Source organism: Protopterus annectens, chromosome 10.part0 (assembly GCF_019279795.1).
Source record: "Protopterus annectens isolate FY-2018-M chromosome 10.part0, PAN1.0, whole genome shotgun sequence".
NCBI lineage: Eukaryota > Metazoa > Chordata > Ceratodontiformes > Protopteridae > Protopterus > Protopterus annectens.
The window spans coordinates 1,818,689,208-1,818,708,028 of record NC_056744.1 but is presented as its reverse complement, the minus strand read 5'-3'; the positions used below and the strand labels follow the sequence as shown (position 1 = coordinate 1,818,708,028).

The window sequence follows — 18,821 nt, the reverse complement described above, 5'->3', positions numbered from 1 at the left end:
GGGTGCCAGAAAAAGAAAAAAGAACAGGATTTTATTTTTGACATTTTCTTGTGTCTATAAAGAGAAGGTTGCAGAGACCCATTCTGCATCTTTCAAGATTAATCAAGTTACTGCTGGTCCCAGAGTTCAAGATGGTGTGAATTCTGTCCATGATCCTCCATCAAGCCATTATGGCAACATTAGGTTTGAAGGATGCTTCTTTTAATATGGACAGGCATTGCCTAAGTTTTAAGGCAGTAGGCTTACATTATGATTTCCAGTCCCTTGCCCTTTGTCTTGTCTGCTGCACCCATGATTTTTACAAAATGCCTGGTTTCACTCATCGCCTTTTGCAGGGCAAAAGGAGTTTACATTTATCCATACCTGGCTAATTGTCTAATCCAGAACACCTCCTGGCAAGAGATGGGACATTAAAAAATAAAATACCATGACTTGCTTTACAGTAAGATCTTTCTGTGAACCCCAAAAGTCAGTTATGCTAGCTGGAAAAGTCACCTTCTTGGGAGGTCTCTTGGCTTCAGACATGAAAATCCCTGACCAGACATATGCAACAGTTGAAACGCCTACAGTCCTTACCAAGAGAATCCAGGGTTATAACACATTGTCCTCTATGGATCACCTTAAAGCCCTATCTCTGTACTATCCTACAGGTTGCTGAGAGGCAGTCTGCGCCTTGGATCCAGTTCTGATGGAGCTTTTGCACATTTGCAAAATGAACTGCATCAGAAATACTAGATCAGAGGATTTAAATTTTGCTTGTGACAAAACTAAGATATATTGGAGCGATAGATGTATCTCAGAATCCCATGCTGTGGAACAGGCTCCATCTGAACCAGAGTCCATCTCTAACCCTATTTAAGAGTAACCTTGACCAGTGAATGAGATATCGTAAATTCATCAAAGGTCTAGCCCTCTTGTCTCTGATAGAGGCATACAGAAATGCCGAAACTAACGTGCTCCCCCACATTTAAAAAAAAAAAAAAAAAAAAACTACCCGCCTAATAAATGGCCATGATACATAGGGACACAATTGGGTTGGATTGCACAGTTAGGATTAATGGTCGTGGTGGTCATTACCTAGTATCTGATGTTGTCCTTTTCATTCTTCCTCACTTGTGGGTCATGGATGTGATCCTCTGATCTGACTTGGCTGCATTTACCAGACTTCAGATCCAGCTCTCGAGCTCCTGCCTGTACCTTCTGATCCAAAGCCTTTGAATCCTAAGGTTTCATTTTCAGCTCCAACCATTGTTACCATTAGTCCTACAACTCCCTCATCTGATGCTAGGCCATGGGATCAGAAACCAAGTTGGTCTTTTGCCTCCGAGCTGGAATATGCATTAAAACCCATCTCGCCCACCTTGCTTGCTCAGCTTCTGCAAGCACCAAAGAAGCACTGCAGGCCTCTATCCAACTCTTCCTGTAGTCTTCCAGAGGTTTGTTGGAAGCAGATGTGGATAGGACAGTGCAGAAGATTTCTCAGAGCTCAGATCCAGATGGGGTCTTACAAGCTCTGTCTCCAATCGGATTAGTGAGTAGACCTGTCACATCAAAAATTTTTCTCCTTCCCCAATCATGGTTTCGGAGTCCCAGGATCCGATATACCCAAGAGGTTTGGTGTCTGATCCAAAGGGAGTTTCCTACTCTAGTCCAGCAATTTCCCTGACTGCGTCTGCTACGGTTCCATCGGATCAGAGTGGATCTGTTGTTGGAGGTGTCAGTGTTGGGTCTGAGAAGACTGTTTCGGTTTCAGTTTTTATGGGATGCTTCCATTCCCCTTGGAGCTTTGTCCCTGGACAATTTTGATCAGATTCTGCCTTTGAGGCTCTAATCCAGGGATGGTCTGGATCTTCCCTCTACAGAAGCTACAGCTCCGAGGGGGCGGGGCGGGGCTTCTCCTAGTCCATCTGCTTTTGAAGTGATGGGTCTTTCTCTCTATGGAGAGAACCATCTTTTCACATTTCGGATCCTGCCCCATTTCTCCAATCAGATCACACCAATACTACAAGGATAGCCAGTTCTAGTTAGTCTCCAGCCAGTTCCTGTACAGGAACTCCCAGTCTCTGACACCTCCCTGGACCCATCCCACTGAGCAGGTGTTCCAGAAGGCAATGTGCAAGAGGGGAGACACAGACACCACTATGGAGTCTCTCATGGAAGACACTGATTTTGAGGAAGGAGAGGGATCCCTCAGATCACCACTAGATATCTCCTTAGATACTTAAGCAGAAGGGTGGGTGGTCTTCCCAACCCCCCTATCCCGAAGACTCTGTGGTTCTGGAGGCTTTTGTTTCTGTTGCATCTACATCTTGGATGACCAACAACCCCCCCCCCCCCCCGGTAGGTGAACTTATTGACCTGGTTTCCTGTTGGGCATGGAAGGAGCCAGATACTGTTGAGCCCATCCCCAAATGACCTGACAAATTTTTGGCCCCACCCACAGACAGACCCTGTTGGAACAAAAGAGTACAGGCTGATGCTGTGGTGGTGGCAGCAGCCACTAAGAAAGAGCTAGCAGAACAGGGCTCTTCTGTCCATCTGCCTAACAGGGATTCCAGGGAGATGGACAGATTTGGAAAGCAAGTGTTCGCCTCAGCTACTTTTTGCATTGAGATCACTTCACTACTTGTCACATCTTACTAGGCTTCCGAGAGATTTGATTAAAGAACTGTCAGATACTCTGAGTCCATGTCTACTGAAGATTTGAAAAGGACTTCTCAACTGGCCACTCATCTATTTCAAACATTTCAGTGAGGTTAATCTCTCACACAGCTGAAGGTACCTCATCAGCAGTCGGTTCAGTATCGCCATAAGGACACATGCCTTGATGCAGTTATGCGACTTTGCTGAGCCCTTTGAGACATCTTTTATTAATGCTGCATTTGGTGGCACTTTCTTATCTGGGCCATTAGTAAGAGATATGCTTACCCATAGCAAACAATAAGAAAATACTCTCTCTGCCATGGGGATCAAGTTTTCTACACCTCAGCTGACTTTCTCTGGGAACCAGAGAGGTGGTAAGAAAGTATGGTTCCATAAATCTCTGGGACCTTTTTAGAGCTCTCATGGGGATAATCCCTCCAGAGGTAGAGGAGGAAATGTTTAATGGTAGATGTCACCCTAGAGGCAGAGGAGGCCACAGTTAAATACAGCAGCCTTTCCTGGACATGACAAAAAACTGTTATGGAAGCAATGACTTGGTCTTTTGTCTGTACCATTGCTAATGATTGCAGTCTGGACACCATTTTCAGAGCTAAGGTATGTTTTGTCATGACAGTCTTGCAGGGTCTGATCTGTGCTCCATCTACATGCCAACCATCATCATGCCCATGAGCTGTAGGAAGCATCTCATGAGTTTTGCAGCACTGGTTTACCAAGAACATAATATAATTGTGCAGACACTTCACAAGTGTCAATGTTTAAAGTATATTAATTGTTGCTGTACCGGATCACTCCCTCCATCCCCTCTTCTCTTTCTCCCTTGGATTGTCATTCTTCCTTTCTGTAGATCATATTTATCACCCCCTTCACAAAAAAAAAAAAAAAAAAAAAAAGAAAAACTAAGCTTATCCCTACAAGAGCTTGACATGGTGAGGTCCCTTTTGGTTACTCTTCTCTGTCTGAGATGTGTCATTTTTCAGTTGGTCATGTTCTAGTTCCCAAGAGATTTTCCTGAATATGCTTGGAACAAGAAAGACTTCACCATTGTGCCACCTGATGTTCCTTTATACCACAGATGCATTGACATTTGTTAGTAATGGGCAGCCTATCAGGCCAGAAGGCAGCAGATAAAAGCTCTTGCATGAGGGCTGTCGGGTTTCTGTAGGTAGAGTAGTGAGACGTGGGATTCCTAACAGTGAATGTACTGGAACATCCATGGTTATGATAAGTACCTACACAAACTTAGTTTGAGGGAACTTTGGTGCAGATGTATCTATTTATTTATTTATTGTTTGATTGGGTATGTCCGACCTACTATAACCCATTTTTAGTTCAGACCTTGGAAGAAAAACTGCATGTCCAAACATGAAAAAACCCAGTACATTATTTGAACACAACAATATATAACTAAGTATACGTGGTTGTAGAAAATTTATAATGGTAAAATGGGATTTTTATCTCGCATGAGGTTGATGGCGATGTCATAGAAATCAACTTAAAAGGGAAAAATCAGTAATTTTTGCCAATGTTTTTCAGTGCCTATTTTCCATTCTTGCTGCTGTATGGAATAGAATCATGCGTTCCATGGACTGGTTCTGGTGTTCACATAAACCTTGCTTGCCCTCTTCTCCCATTAAGACTCCCATCTCCGACAGTAGTACTTGCAGTGACTGGGAAGATGACAGCATTGGGGACTATGAAATCTTTGATTTGCCTCCAAAACCAAAATCGCCGGTTGCAGAGTTGTTAAATCATACCTTCCATGGAGGGATGGCAGACAGAGATAACTTTATCAACAGGTATTGTATTTTCATTGTTTGCTTCAATTATGGAAAGTTTAGATACTGTATTGTATCCTAGCATCATTGTTTCACTTTGTAATGTTAGTAGTAACGTGTCAGTAGAATGCTTTTTTTTTTCTGTGTTTTTGAATGTTTTGACGGATTTTTTTTTAAACAGTTCTGTGACAGACAACATCAGATTAGTAGTTTTCAAATGTCAATCTTCACATAATCTTCGACCAGTGGGGGCTCGGTTTCAAATGTTGGAACCGACTCTGACATTTTTCCTGCAAATGCCCATTAAAACTCTTGAGCTTCACCTTACCCAGAGTGCTCCTCTCAGTTACCTCAGATCTCGTTTGCTGCTTCAAAGTGCCAGACACGTTTTCGTTCCTGTTCTCGCGCTAACAGTTAATGTTAGGTAGTCCAGTCTCACCTTCATTTTTACATATGGGTTCGGAGCTGATCTCGGCCGATTTTCAAGCTTGAAGACTTCTGGTTGGCTCATGGCTAAGCAGATATCCCATGGTGCACCAGTGCAATCCCCAGATCTCGTTTGCCGCGTCGACGAGTTCAGATGTGCTTCTCTTGGCTCTGGCTGAGTTTTTGCAATTTTCATTATCTAGTGTTTTTTTGCATATTTCCTGCTTGTATACATATATATAGGGCTTTATCTTTATCATCTTGTGGTCTTGTGTGACCGTATTAGTAGTATATTGTGTACCAGTACTTGGGCGTAATTGCACTTTGCCTAAATTGTTAGTATTGGCGGTTTCGCCTTTTCCTGTTATTTACTGGATAGTATACAGATAGGGTTTACCTTAATTGCCTTGTGGCCTTGTGTGACCAGTATTAGTAGTCTCCTGTGTATCAGTAGTTAGGCGCAGTTGCAATTTATTGTCTAGATAGTTTGGCGATTTTGCCATTCTTAATCAATAGGGGCTCTTATTGATTATTTTTCTGTCAGGCGATTATTGTTGACTGGTGGTCTTTAGCGGGGACCCGCTAAAGTCTTAATTACTTACAGTTGCTAATTTTGCTACCTTTTGAGAGTGTGTGTGTTGTGGTATTCTTGATCTGTTTGAATTAGAAGACGGGTTAGGCCCGTTTAACATAGAGGACCTAGTCCTCGTGTTTCTACTTTACTGTATTTTTATTTGAAAATTGTTCCTGTGTGACTGAATCTGTCTGTTTAGTGAAAAATCTAGTTTTTGTTTCTTACACCAGGCTAGGCCCATTTAACATGGAGAACCTAGTCCTCATGTAATTCTTCTGCAGGGCTAGGCCCGTTTTAGTTCGAGGACCTAGTCCTCAGTCATTCTCTTTCTCTTTCCCCTCTGGATGCTTGTGTGTTGCAATGTCTAAGGATAGCAAGGAGCACAAACCCTCTGGGTTTAAAAAATGTATGAAGTGCTCCCAGAAAATGTATTTGTCGGATGGCCACAGTAGCTGTGTCTACTGTTTGGGAGCCATCCATTTGCAAGAATCATGTTTGTTCTGTTATTAACAAAACCTGCCTTCTCGACTCCTCAGTCTTTGGAGCCGAAGGAAAGCACCATGGTTTCAGAGTTGGTCACAGATGCTTCGGTGCCGACTGCTGAACCCTTGCAAATAGTTGACTCTGCTTCTCGGAGCTAGTCTGTAGAGTCCCTACCGGTCTCCTTGATGGTGAAATCTCCAGTGCCTGCTAGGTCGAGATCCCCAACCTGATCTTCCAGATCTTCCAGGAGTCTTTCGGAAGAAGATGTGGAGAGGGTAGTACTGAGACTCCTCAAGTCATCTTCCATGCCTAAATTTTTGTTTGCTCCGATCCAATCTGCTCCGGTGCCACTCGAACCAGTCTTTTCCTCATCCGTGATTCCTCCTCCGAGCCATGTTGGTTTTTCGGAGCTGGAGTGCTTGTTACCAACGGAGGAACCCTCGGTTCCGGCTCTCCTTGCTGTTGCATTGGAGTCAAGTTCAGCTGAGACATGCTCAGCTCCGTCCGTCATGTCCAGGGACTGAAGCTCTTCTGTCGGCGTCGAGGGGGAGGGTTTGAATCGATCTTCGGTTTCGAGCCTTCCTTTCGGTGCGTCCACCAGGGTGAGCTTGAACCCTGCATCTATCTCTGAGCCGATGGCTCGGGCTCCGTCACCATCCTTTGTCTCTTTGGAGCGAGGACGGTCCTCAGAGCTGGAGAGGTCTGCTTTTGAGGTGATGAGGAGTGTGCTGTCACAATCTACAGCCCCTGCCAGTGGTACAAGCACCCCCCCCAGGCCTCCCACTTAGGTCTCGGTACCTACTCTCTTCGGAGACAGCAGAGACCCCATCCTCAGGAGCTACCGGCTGGTGGTCCCCACTCTTTCGGGGCCTCCTCAGAAAGTCCTTTCGAGGAGCCCCCACAGAAGAGAGTATGCAAGAGGAAGCATATTGACTCCCAGGATGAGTCTCTGACATCGGACACTGACCTCGATGAGTCGGAGGGGTCCCCTAATTCATCCTCTGATGATGTCTCCTTTGTGGACATTCTAGAGATCCTTAAACAGAGGTGCGACTGACCCACTGTCAACCCTTCTGATGAGAAGTCGGTGTACCTGAAGGCTTTCTGGTCTCAACCCTTTGCCGCTTGGATGTCTCCACCTTTTGATGAGCTAATAGATCTGGTTAGTCAGAAGGTGTGGGATACTCCCGATGCCGTGGAGCCAGTCCCTAGAAGACCAAATAAGTTCCTGTCTGCACCTCCTGGAAAAAGAATTCTTGTCTAAGGGCGTTCCCGTAGATGCCATGGTGGTGGCGGCAGCCACGAAGGAGGAGTTGGCGGAGACTTCTTCCTGTATTCATCTGCCAAACAATGAGTCTCGACAGATGGACAGATTTGGGAAGCTTTCTGGTGGCAGCACACATCCCAGGGACAACCAACGTGATAGCCGACAAGCTGAGCCGGGCAATCTAGCTGTGCCACGAGTGGTCTCTGAAATGGGAAATAGTGGAACAGATTTTTCCGAAAATGGGGACAACCTTGCTGCGACCTTTTGCCAGTCCAGTCAGTGCCAAGTGCAGCAGTTATTTTTCCCTAATTCCTTCTCCGGGGGAAGCACCCAGAGATGCTCTGGTCCACGATTGGCCCATGGGACTTCTCTATGCCTTTCCTCCATTCCCTCTTATCCCCAAAGTGATACAGAAAGCCAACCGAATGGGAAGCAAGTTAATCCTCATTGCTCCTTACTGGCCTCGTCAGGTCTGGTTCCCCTTCCTCGAGCCTCTTCTCCTGGACGATCCTTGGATCCTGGACCCAGTTTCAGATCTATTGACCCACATGTCGGGTTCGCTACACCCTTCTCTCCACAGCCTCAGATTGACAGCTTGGCTGCTTCAGTTCCATCTCTAGTCAGGCTTCATGATGTTTTGTCATCAGTGTCCCATATTCTTTTATCCTTGCATAAACTATCAACCAGAAGGCTGTATGACAGTAAATGGAAAAGTTTCTCTATTTGAGCACAGAAAATGGATCCTTACACCGCTTCCGTTCCGTAATTCTGGAATTCCTTTTGGAGCTTTTTCAGCAGGGATCTGTCACAGCCACCATAAAAGTACAATTGGCGGCTATATCACATTTTTATTTGGGATCTCCAAATGTTAACCTTATGTCTCATAAGTTATGTAAAACTTTCTTGAGAGGAGCCACTTTACTGAGACCACCTTTACAGGAACCTTTGGCTTCTTGGGACTTAAATTTTGTGTTGTCCAAATTTAACATCCCCTCCCTTTGAACCATCTCATTCAGCTTCCTTAAAGTACTTGTCTTGGAAGACTGTGTTCTTGGTAGCTATTACATCAGCCAGACATGTTTCTGAGCTACATGCCCTGTCTATTAAGTCACCTTATTTAGTTTTTCATAAAGACAGGGTTTCTTTATGTACCAACCCTTTGTTTGTTCCCAAAGTTTGTTCTTTGCCACATTGAACCAGTCCATTGAGCTTCCAGTCTTCTTTCCCAATCATAGCAATGCAGCGGAATATCTTTTTCACCAGTTGGATGTTCACAGACAGCTACGTTTTTATTTGCAACGGACCAAATAATTTGTTCGTTTCCTTTTCTGATTCCAGATTGGGCTTACCAGTTTTTAAGGTGACATTGTCTAACTGGATTTAGAGTTGCATAGCTTTCGTCTACAGTTCAGCGGGCAGACCTTTACCCCACAGGATCAAGGCTCAGTCTACCAGGTCTCTGTCTACCTCTGCAGCCTTTCAAGCCAGGGCACCAATTGATCATATCTGTGCAGCAGCTATGTGGGCTACCCCTCACACCTTCATTACTCATTATAAGTTGGATTTGGCTTCTCTGGGTAGAGCATCCTTTGGCTCCACAGTGCTCAGGAGTATCTTCAATGAGCCACCAAAGAATAAGGCGCTAGGGACACTGTCCCATATATAAAAATGAAGGTGAGATTGGACTGCCTAACCTAAAGAAGTTATGTACTCGCCATAACGTTTCATGTTGGTAGTCCATCTCACCCTTCATTTTTACCAACCCGCCCTCCTGCCCCCATCCTGGAAGATCTGGAGGTAATATTGTAAATTTCTTGGTTGGCGACCCTTTAGTATTGGTTTGTTGGTTAGGGGTTTCTTTCTATTGCTAGTGAGCAGCAAACAAGATCCGGGGATTGCACTGGTGCACCATGGGATAACTGCTTAGCCACGAGCCAATCAAAAATCTTCACGCTTAAAAATCGGCTGAGTTGGAGTCGAGGATTGGCTCCGAACCCATATGTAAAAATGAAGGGTGAGATGGACTACCAACATGGAACGTTATGGTGAGTACATAACTTCTTTTTTTTCTAAGTGAGTTTTCGATTTTCCTAAATCTTATATCTTCTAAATTTATCTTTTCTATAATCCAGTTACCCAGCTCCTTTTTCCGAACATGCTTGTGTTTTTCTTATTACCATCGTTGGTAACTTTCTTACCATTTCTGTATCTTTGTACCATTGTTGGTCTCTTCTTTTCTGTCCCCTTTACCTTTTTAGGTAATTTTTCAATACCGTTTCCCCCCCTTCTTTATTTCCTTATGTATATGTATGTGTGTGTATGTGTACACTTATATACATATATATATATAGATATATATAGATATATATATCTATATATGTAGATCTTTCTCCTTTTCTACTTTTGTAATGGCTGAGAACTACAGATACTTCTGGCTTTGAGATGCCAGAAGTGCGATTGGAACTCCCTAATTCAGATGGTCCATCTCTGCGTGTGTACTGCTTGGGCCTGGTGCATCTTCAGGAAGACTATGTCGTCTGTCATGGCTCTAGCCACCAAGCTCTAGTAGAAAGAAAATTAATATTAAAAGGCCTTATCAAATCTTTGAAGCTATATCTGCAACCAGCACCCATTCTTCCTCGTTATCTTCAAAGAGGAATTGCTCAGTTCCTTTCAATTCCTCAGAACGAATTTCAAACAAAGCCTAAGACTTCCCTGGCTCCCACTGTTTTATCGGAGCTGAGCAGGAAAGTACCTTCAACTTGGGTACCATTGATGCCATTTTCTGTACCGTATGCTTCAGAACTGATTAAGCATTCTGACATAATTTCTACTCTCTCCTCTGCTCCTCAGAAGAGGTGCACCTGAAGAGAAAGTGCAAGAGGAAGCACGTGGACTCCACTGAAGAGTCCTACACAGAAGATATCGATTTTGATGAAGGGGAACCCCCAAGGTCACCCCCAGAAGACTTCTCATTTGGAGACATTTTAGAACTCCTAAAGCAGAGGGGTGGCTGGACATCCTATCAACCTTCTTCCGAGGAGTTGGTATACCTGCAAGGCCTTCTGTGCCTGACTCTCTACTTCTTGGATTTCTCCTCCCACTGACAGTCTAATTAAATTGATTGCTCAGCGATCCTGGAAGGTTTCAGACTCCATCGAGCCAATCCCCAAGAGACTAGAGCGAATTCTGTCAGTACAGGAGGATCAGCAACATTGGTTAAAGGGTATTTCGGTAGATGCTATGGTGGTTGTGGTAGCCACCAAGAAGGAACTCTCAGATGAAAGTCCCACTATCTATCCTCCTAACAAGGAGTCTAGGACTGTGGATAGATTTGGGAAGCACTTATATGCTTCATCAATCTTTGCACTCAGGTCCTTGAACTATATGGCACATTTCACAAGACTCCAACGAGATCTGATAAACGAACTTTCAGATACTCTGACAGGAGTCGTAGCTGAGGTAGTACAGGACAAGGTAGCTTCCAGCTTGGCAGCCTTTGAATCAGTTTGTAATTCATCCATGAGGCGTGTGGCACATGCAACTGAAGGGACTAGGGGGGTGGGTTCAGGCATAGCCATAAGGAGACACGCCTGGATGCGCTTATGTGAAGTTTTGCAGCCATTTAAGTCTTCTTTCGTCAATACTCCATTTGGTGGAACATCTTTTTGGCCCTAAAGTTAGAGACCCTTGCCAGATGCGAGAAGAATGGAAAGACCCCATCTGCCATGGGCATACATCTTTCCACTTTTCAATGGCTCTATTCCAGGAACCAGAGGAGTGGGGAAACTAGGGTTCAAAAAGTCCCAAGGTCCTTTCCAGGACTCGCATGGCAGCGATTCCCCCTGGGGCAGAGGGGGGAGTTTCAATGGAAAACGCTGTACTAGAGGCAGAGGTAGCCCACATATTCAGAGTTCCAGGGATTCCTTCCCTGGTAACTGTTAACAGTGCTTGTGAACTGAGGCCGATTGCCTTCCGCTGGAGGCAATTGGGGGATGACTGTACCTGCACCATCCTGCCTGGCTGAAAGTAACCGACAGTTGGGTGCAGAGAATTATAACCAGACATTACAATATTCCCTTTTCATATTACCTCAATCCGAATAGAATCCCAGATTACCCACCCAGTCATAAGGCAGTAGAAATACAAAAACTGCTGGACAAAAGTTATCCAAACTGTACCACCAGACCAGTCAGGATCCAGATCCTTAGTCTCCATCTACATTCCATCCCGGACCCTCCGTACTTTTAACCAACAATTACTTGATATCCACCACCCAAAAAGGTCAGTAGGCAAACTACTCTACAAACACTCCCTTGCCCATGCTTGGAACAAACTTCCCCTTGACTTACGTTCAATCTCCCACACCTCACACTTTAAAAATGAACTAAAAGCTTATTTTCTCAATTCCAGAACCTGCCCTTGCCATGACCCCACCTAGTCTTCCTTCCCTTTATGTACCCTCAAAAGGACCATACTTAGTACCTCATTACACCTCTCTCTCCAATGTGTCTACTATGCATTTGCACAATTTTATGCAAACATAAAATGTTCATCGTTAACCTGTTGAACTATATCAATGCAAAATTGTTACTTAGCTTCTTTTTAATGCAACTTTAACTTTATGCATGTATCCCAACATATGTGAATCGTTTTGCTATAACTGCTATTATATCAATATTGTTTAAAATTGTATTTGTTTTAAAATGTATTACTGGAGCTTTTCTCCTCGGGTCTCCACTGAAAATGGGCCACAAGCCCAGTTGGACAAACCCGGTTAACAAATGTCAATAAATAAAAAATAAATAAATTTTACTCTTCTTTTTAGTGCCATGGAAAACGGGACTGGAGACCAGATTTTGGATCTCAGTATGTTGAACAAATTGGCCCGACCTACAAAATTCTGGATGGTCACAGTTCAGTCTATCCTTCCGTTTTTAGGAAAAGGAGATTGAATGTGCTGTATAGATTTTCAGGATGCATATTATCACAGAATTTCTGCACTTCCTGCTGGGAGCCAGTCATAATAAATTCAGAGCCCTGCCCTTTGGTCTCACCACAGCTTTGAGGGTGTTCACCAAATGCATGACAGTGGTAGCAGCTCACTTCAGACTGCAAGGATTCTGGGTGTTTCCATATCTAGACGAGTGGCTCATTACTGCAACCACCAAGCATCTACTGTTACAGGCAAGGAACTATCTCCTTCAAACTTTCTTGTTACTGGAAATCACAGTAAACTATGAAAAATCCCATCTGAAGTGGTTAACTTCATTTGGTCTGCAACCTGTGGGATACGGATCCGATCTCGGATCCGAGCCGGCAACTTTACAAAGCTTAGATCCAAGCTCCTCCCCTTACCCATAATCCCCTGCCAACCCTGACTGACCTCAGATCTAGTTTGTCGCGCTTCTGAACAGCAGCTAGATTGCGAGCTCCTGGTCTTTGGTCAGATAAGTTGTTTTTTCAATATTATCTCCCGTTAATTTGTGTGAGTGTTATTGTGGTTAGGTTCCCTTTTTGTAATAACCCTTGTTTTACTTAAATTTTTCTTCCTCCCCACCCCTCACTGGTCGTAGTCTTGTGTGTGTGTGTGTGTGTGTGTGTGTCTTGGTGTGTTTGGGGCCTACCGAGTGAGTTTACCCCTTAGTTTAACATGTCTGAGGCCACAAAACCAATATTTTCTAAGTGCACCGAGTGTGGCCATAAGCTCTCCCCAGCGGATGGCCACACTCGGTGTGTCCGGTGCCTTGGGGTTGAACACCTTTACTCTGGGTATTCTATCTGCGTGGCGTTCAACACCAGGGCACTGAAGGACTGGAGGTCGAAGCTGATCCTAGTGGGACTCTTGCCCCCAGATTCGGCTTTGGCCTCCGGTGCTTCTGTGGCCTCCTCCCAGGCTTCGGTGGTGGCCACTCCTGCCTCTCTTCCCCCGGCCAGGACTCAATCTCCCGCTGCGGCGCCGGAGGACAGGGAGGCCAGGAAAGAAAAAAGGAGGGAGAAGCACCACAAGCGGCGGGCTGAGGCCTCTGCTTCGGCCCCCCCGGCTAAGCGGGCTTCTCCCTCCAGGGCTTCTAGGTCTCCTCCTTCTCGGCTCCGGTCTCCATCCTTCTCACTGGGACCCGAGGAGGAGGAGACCCGATCTCCGTCGAGGTCATCGAGGCGGCACTCCCGGCCACCCTCGGTGGCCTCGTCAAGATCAACTCGTAGCCTTTCGGAGGCAGATTTGGACCGGATGATGGGAAGGTTCATCCAGGCCCAACTGCAGATGGGAGTGCTCCTGCCCCCCCCCCTCCGGGGGGGGGGGGAGTTCAACACCCTTCTTTGCCCCGATAGCTCCTTCTCCGACCCGCTTCTCGGGTTTGGAGCACTCGGAGCCAGGCAGCGTTAGAGCCGGGGATGGGTCAGTGCCGACAGTACCTCGTACTTCGGCTCCGACTCTTCCTTCGAGTCTGTCGGGTCCTTCCTTGTTGGATCCGAGCTCTCGGAGCCGTGCTCTGAGCTTCAGATCCGAGGGGTTCAGTGTGCCTTCGACTCCGTCCAGGTCGGAGCACACTGGTCCTTCGGATCCGATGGTCTCGGCGCCGGCTCCGATCTATCCATCGGATCCGAGCGAGGGTCTGCTCTCGGATCCCAGAGAGAGTGGCTCTCCTTCAGCTTTCGATGTGGTGGAGAGGGCTCTGTTGAGTGCATCCAGGCCCCTGCTCCTGTTCCATCCCGCACTCCCTCTCAGTTGGGTCAGGCTTCCGTCGCCCGGCCACAGGGACAGCCTGCTTTGACATCTCAGGTCGTTCCCCTGGAACAAGTCTTGGCTGGTGAGATGACCTCGGACAGCCCCCCCGAGGATGTTCCTCACAAGCGGACGTGCAAGAGGAGGCACGTGGACTCCCCCGAGTCCTTGACAGAAGACACGGATTTGGATGAGGGGGAAGGCTCCCCAAGGTCACCCCCGAGGATGTCTCCTTCAGAGACATCATGGAAATGCTTAGGTTGGGGGGGGTCTGCCCCCAGGGCTTCATCGGACGAATCCGTGTTCCTGGAGGCATTCGAAGCAGGCCCATCTACCTCTTGGGTGTCCCCTCTGGCCGACCCCTTAGTGGACCTTATTACCACTAGGGCATGGAAGGAGCCGGACACTGTGGAGCCAGTCCCCAAATGCCCAGACAGAATCGTAAGCCCCCCGACCGAGAAGTCCCATTGGAGCAAGAGACCCCCCCCCCCGTAGATGCCATGTTGGTGGCGGCAGCCACCAAGAGGGAGTTAGCCCAAGAGAGTCCCTCGGTCCATCCCCCGAGCAAGGAGTCTCGCTCGATGGACTGTCTTGGGAAGCGGGTCTTTAGTTCAGCGACTGTCGCTGTAAGGTCCCTGAACTACATGGCACATGTGATACGGCTGCAGCGGGACCTTATTAAAGAGTACGCTGCATCGCCCCTGGAGTCCATGTCGGTGGAGGACAAACAGTTGTACTCCACTCGCATGGCCACTCTTAGGTCTATATTCAACACCTCTATGCGGCTTTTATCCCACGCTACAGAGGGAGCCGCTACAGCCAGCGGAGCAGGCCTAGTTATGAGGCGCCAGGCCTGGCTCTGACATTGTGATTTCGCGGAACCCTTAAAGGCGTCCTTTGCGAATGCTCCCTTCGATGGTTCTGCCCTATTTGGCAAGACAGTTCGCGAGACTTTAGTCCAGAGCGAAAAGGGCGGGAAGACGTTGTCTGCCGTCTGAGTCCGCTTCTCTGCTCCCCAGAGGTCCTTCTCCAAGAACCAAAAGGGACAGAAGAAGATGTGGTTCCGGAAGTCGCAACAGTCCCAGTCCGCTCCGGACTCCCAGTCCTTTCGCGGCAGAGGAGGACAGGGTGGACGCCGCCCTAGAGGTAGAGGGGGTCCGAAGAACTTTGGGTCCAGGGAAACCTTCTCTGATTGGCCCACGCAGCAACCCTGAGGGGTTGCCCGACTGCTCCACTCTGGAGGCAGTCGGGGGGGCGTTTCTCAAGGCACCTGGCAGCTTGGGAGTCCATTGCAACAGACCGCTAGGTGCTTCATATCATATCCAGAGGTTACAAAATTCCCTTTTCCTACATTCCCTACACCCCCGAACACCTCCCCGATGTTCCACCCAATCAGAAGGAGGCAGCAGCTGTAGAAATTTGGCAGCTTTTAGAAAAAGGAGCTATCCAGTGCGTCCCCCCAGGCCAGTTCGGATCGGGTTACTACTCCAGGTTCTTTTTGGTGCCAAAAAAGATGGGGGACCTAAGGCCCAACCTCTATCTTTCCCTACTAAACCTGTCAGTAACTAAAGAAAAGTTCCAGATGGTCACTCTTCAATCTATTCTCCCCCTCTTGCGGGAGAACGACTGGATGTGCTCGATAGACCTCAAGGATGCATACTACCACATATTGACGGATGAACGATCCAGGAGGTTTCTCCACTTCCAGCTGGGAGCCAGTCATTACCAATTCAGGGTCCTTCCCTTTGGTCTCACCTCAGCCTCCAGGGTGTTCACCAAGGTACTAGCAGTGATTGCGGCCCACCTGAGACTCCAGGGAATGCAGGTTTTCCCGTACCTGGACGACTGGCTCCTCACCGCCCCGACAAGGCATCTGCTATGCTTAGCCAGGGACTACTTCCTCAGCCTTGCTCCACAACTAGGGATCACTATAAACTCGGACAAGTCCTCTCTCACCCCGACTCAGGTGATAGATTTTATCGGGGCCAGACTGGACACCAACAGGCAACTAGTCTTCCTAACTCAGAACCGGTTGCACACACTGAGGGCACATGTGCAGGCCATCTTTCAATCTGCGAAACCTCCGGCGGGATTGATTCTGAGGGCCCTAGGCTCCATGGCAGCCGCAGTCAATCTTCTTCCCATGGCGCGTCTGAACATGATATTACAGTGGACTCTACAAGTTCAGTGGTCCCTTCACCAGTACCCCTTGAATCACCCCAATCCCCTCAGCAGGGCCTGCAAGAGGGCTCTCGTTTGGCTTCAATCGCCGGACCTCCAGGCGAGATGCCCCTTTGCCACGACCCCCCCTCTCGCCACGGTGACCACGGATGCCTCTCGTCTTGGGTGGGGGGGCATTATTCGGGCAGGACGATCCAAGACATGTGGAACGATTCAGAGACCTTATTGCACATAAATGCTCTAGAGATGAGGGCAGTGCTGTTGCCGTTGCAAGCACTTCAGAGCCTTCTGCCTGCAGGAACAATTGCGATCCAGTCAGACAGTATGTCTGTGATATGGTATATCAACGAACACGGGGGAACCAGGTCTTACCCACTCTGTCGAGAAGCCATGAGAGTGTGGGAATGGGCGATCTCCACCAACCGCTTTCTAATTGCAACGCACATTCCGGGACGGACCAACATCCTGGTGGACAGACTGAGTTGCACCATCCTTTCGCCTCACAAGTGGTCCCTCAATTCCCAAGTAGCGAGTCGAATTTTTGCCATCTGGGGGCAGCCCTGTTGCGATCTCTTCACATCTCCCTCAAACACGAAATGCAACAATTACTTCGCTCTCATTCCCCCTGCCGGGGAAGCCCCGAGGGACACTTTGGTGCATGCTTGGCCACCCGGTCTTCTCTATGCCTACCCTCCTCTTCCTGTGATGCTGAAACTCCTTCAGAAAGCCACTCGGTTGGGGAGCAGGATGATCCTCATTGCCCCATTCTGGCCTCGCCATGCTTGGTTCCCTTACCTCTGGTCTCATCGAGTGAATCCACCCAGGATTCTAGATCCCCTCCCGGATCTGATTTCCCACCCCCTGGAGCTCCCAGTCCCAGACCTGGTCAGTCTCAAGCTTACGGCTTGGCTGCTCCAGTTCCACTCATAGCTAGGACTCCCGGTATATCATCTCCGGTTAAAACTGTCCTAGTAGCAGCGCACAAGCCCTCTGCTAGGAAGGTCTATGGTAGTAAATGGAAGCGTTTCTCTATCTGGGCAGAACGCCATAATTTGGATCCCTTTACAGCCCCCTTGCCTGCGGTGCTGGATTTTCTTTCAGGACTTTTTAATGAGGGAGCTAGCTGTTCTACGGTGAAGGTGCAATTAGCAGCTATCTCTCATTATCACGTAGGTAGTGAAATGGGCCCCTTGATCACTACAAAATTGTGCAAGACTTTCCTAAAGGGCACTTTTCTACTTAGACCTCCAGTAAAGGAAGCAGTTCCTCCATGGGATTTGACCTTGGTATTACAAGCCTTGACGGCTCCGCCCTTCGAACCTGCGGTGTCAGTAGACCTCAAATACTTGTCGTGGAAAACAGCCTTCCTAGTGGCTATTACTTCAGCTAGGAGGGTATCTGAATTACAAGCTCTTTCTGTCAAACCCCCATACTTAGCCTTTCACAAGGATAGGGTTTACCTCAGGACCAATCCCTCATTCCTTCCGAAGGTAGTTTCCGAGACGAATATTAACCAATCTATCAATTTGCCGGTCTTCTTTCCTAACTACCAGAATAAGGGGGAGTACAAATTACATTCTTTGGATGTGCATAGACAACTTAGGTTTTACATTCATAGGACATCTGGTCATAGACAATCTGACCAGTTGTTCATCTCCTTTGCCAAATTTAATCTTGGTAAGCCAGTTTCCAAAGTTACCTTATCGAAATGGATTTCACAGTGTATCATCACGTCTTATCAAAATTCCAGCAGGCCCGCACCTCAGGGAGTTCGTGCCCACTCAACTCGGTCCATGGCTACATCTGCTGCCTTTAAATCCAGAGTTTCCTTGGATGATATCTGTTCAGCAGCCACTTGGGCCTCATCTCATACCTTCATCAATCATTATAGGCTGGACATTATCTCCAGAGGGAGAACTTTTTTTGGCTCTGCAGTGCTCCAGAATATCCTTCCATGAAGGCCGCCCAAGGTTTAGGTAGCTGGGGACTCTGTCCCACAGGTTGCAGACCAAATGAAGTTAACTACTTCAGATTAAGAAGATATGTACTCACCATAACGTTCCATCTGAGTGGGTAAACTTCATTTGTCTGCAACCGTCCCCCTGACCTTCAGAAGCGTTTATGACATATAGTGATGTACCTCTCCGAGAAGGTAGTTACTTACCTGCTATAGTGGTTGCGGGCAAACTTGATCTGAGGTCAGTCAGGTATGGCAGGGGATTATGGGTAAGGGGAGGGGCCAGGAGCTCAGATCTAAGCTTTGTAAAGTTGCCAGCTCGGATGGAAGATCGGATCCGTATCCCACAGGTTGCAGACAAATGAAGTTTACCCACTCAGATGGAACATTATGGTGAGTACATAACTTCTTAATTTAGAACCAAAATAAAGTTTATAGAGTTTATTGGTGCAGTGTTGGACATTAGACACAAACTTCTGCATTGCTTCTCTTCCCAAGAAAGGTTTCAGAGAATAAGACACCAAGTCAACCAGATCATTCACAACAGAACAGTAACTGCAAGACTGTTATTACAGGTTCTAGGTTCTATGGCAGCCTCCATCACCTTGGTTCCTCTTGCCAGATTCTACATGCAAATTTTGTAATGGCTTATAGCTTCACATGGTCGCCGCTGACTTGCCCTTTATCTCATCACATTCTGTTCAATTTATGCAAGAGCGACTTAAGTTGGTGGCTTCAGTCCAACAAAATTCTAACGGGACGTCCAT

The 18,821-nt window shown here is 47.2% G+C and overlaps 1 protein-coding gene across 3 annotated transcripts in view; it reads left to right on the top strand.

The window, feature by feature from the left end:
• Positions 1 to 18,821, top strand: part of PKMYT1 (protein kinase, membrane associated tyrosine/threonine 1) — a 901,925-nt gene that overhangs the window by 508,342 nt on the left and 374,762 nt on the right. For 2 of the 3 annotated variants that reach the window (XM_044086665.1, XM_044086664.1), the window contains exon 6: positions 4,198 to 4,460. In XM_044086665.1, coding sequence (XP_043942600.1) covers positions 4,198 to 4,460 — 263 coding nt within the window. The remainder of the gene's footprint in view (positions 1 to 4,197; positions 4,461 to 18,821) is intronic. The other variant, XM_044086666.1, reaches the window with a different exon arrangement.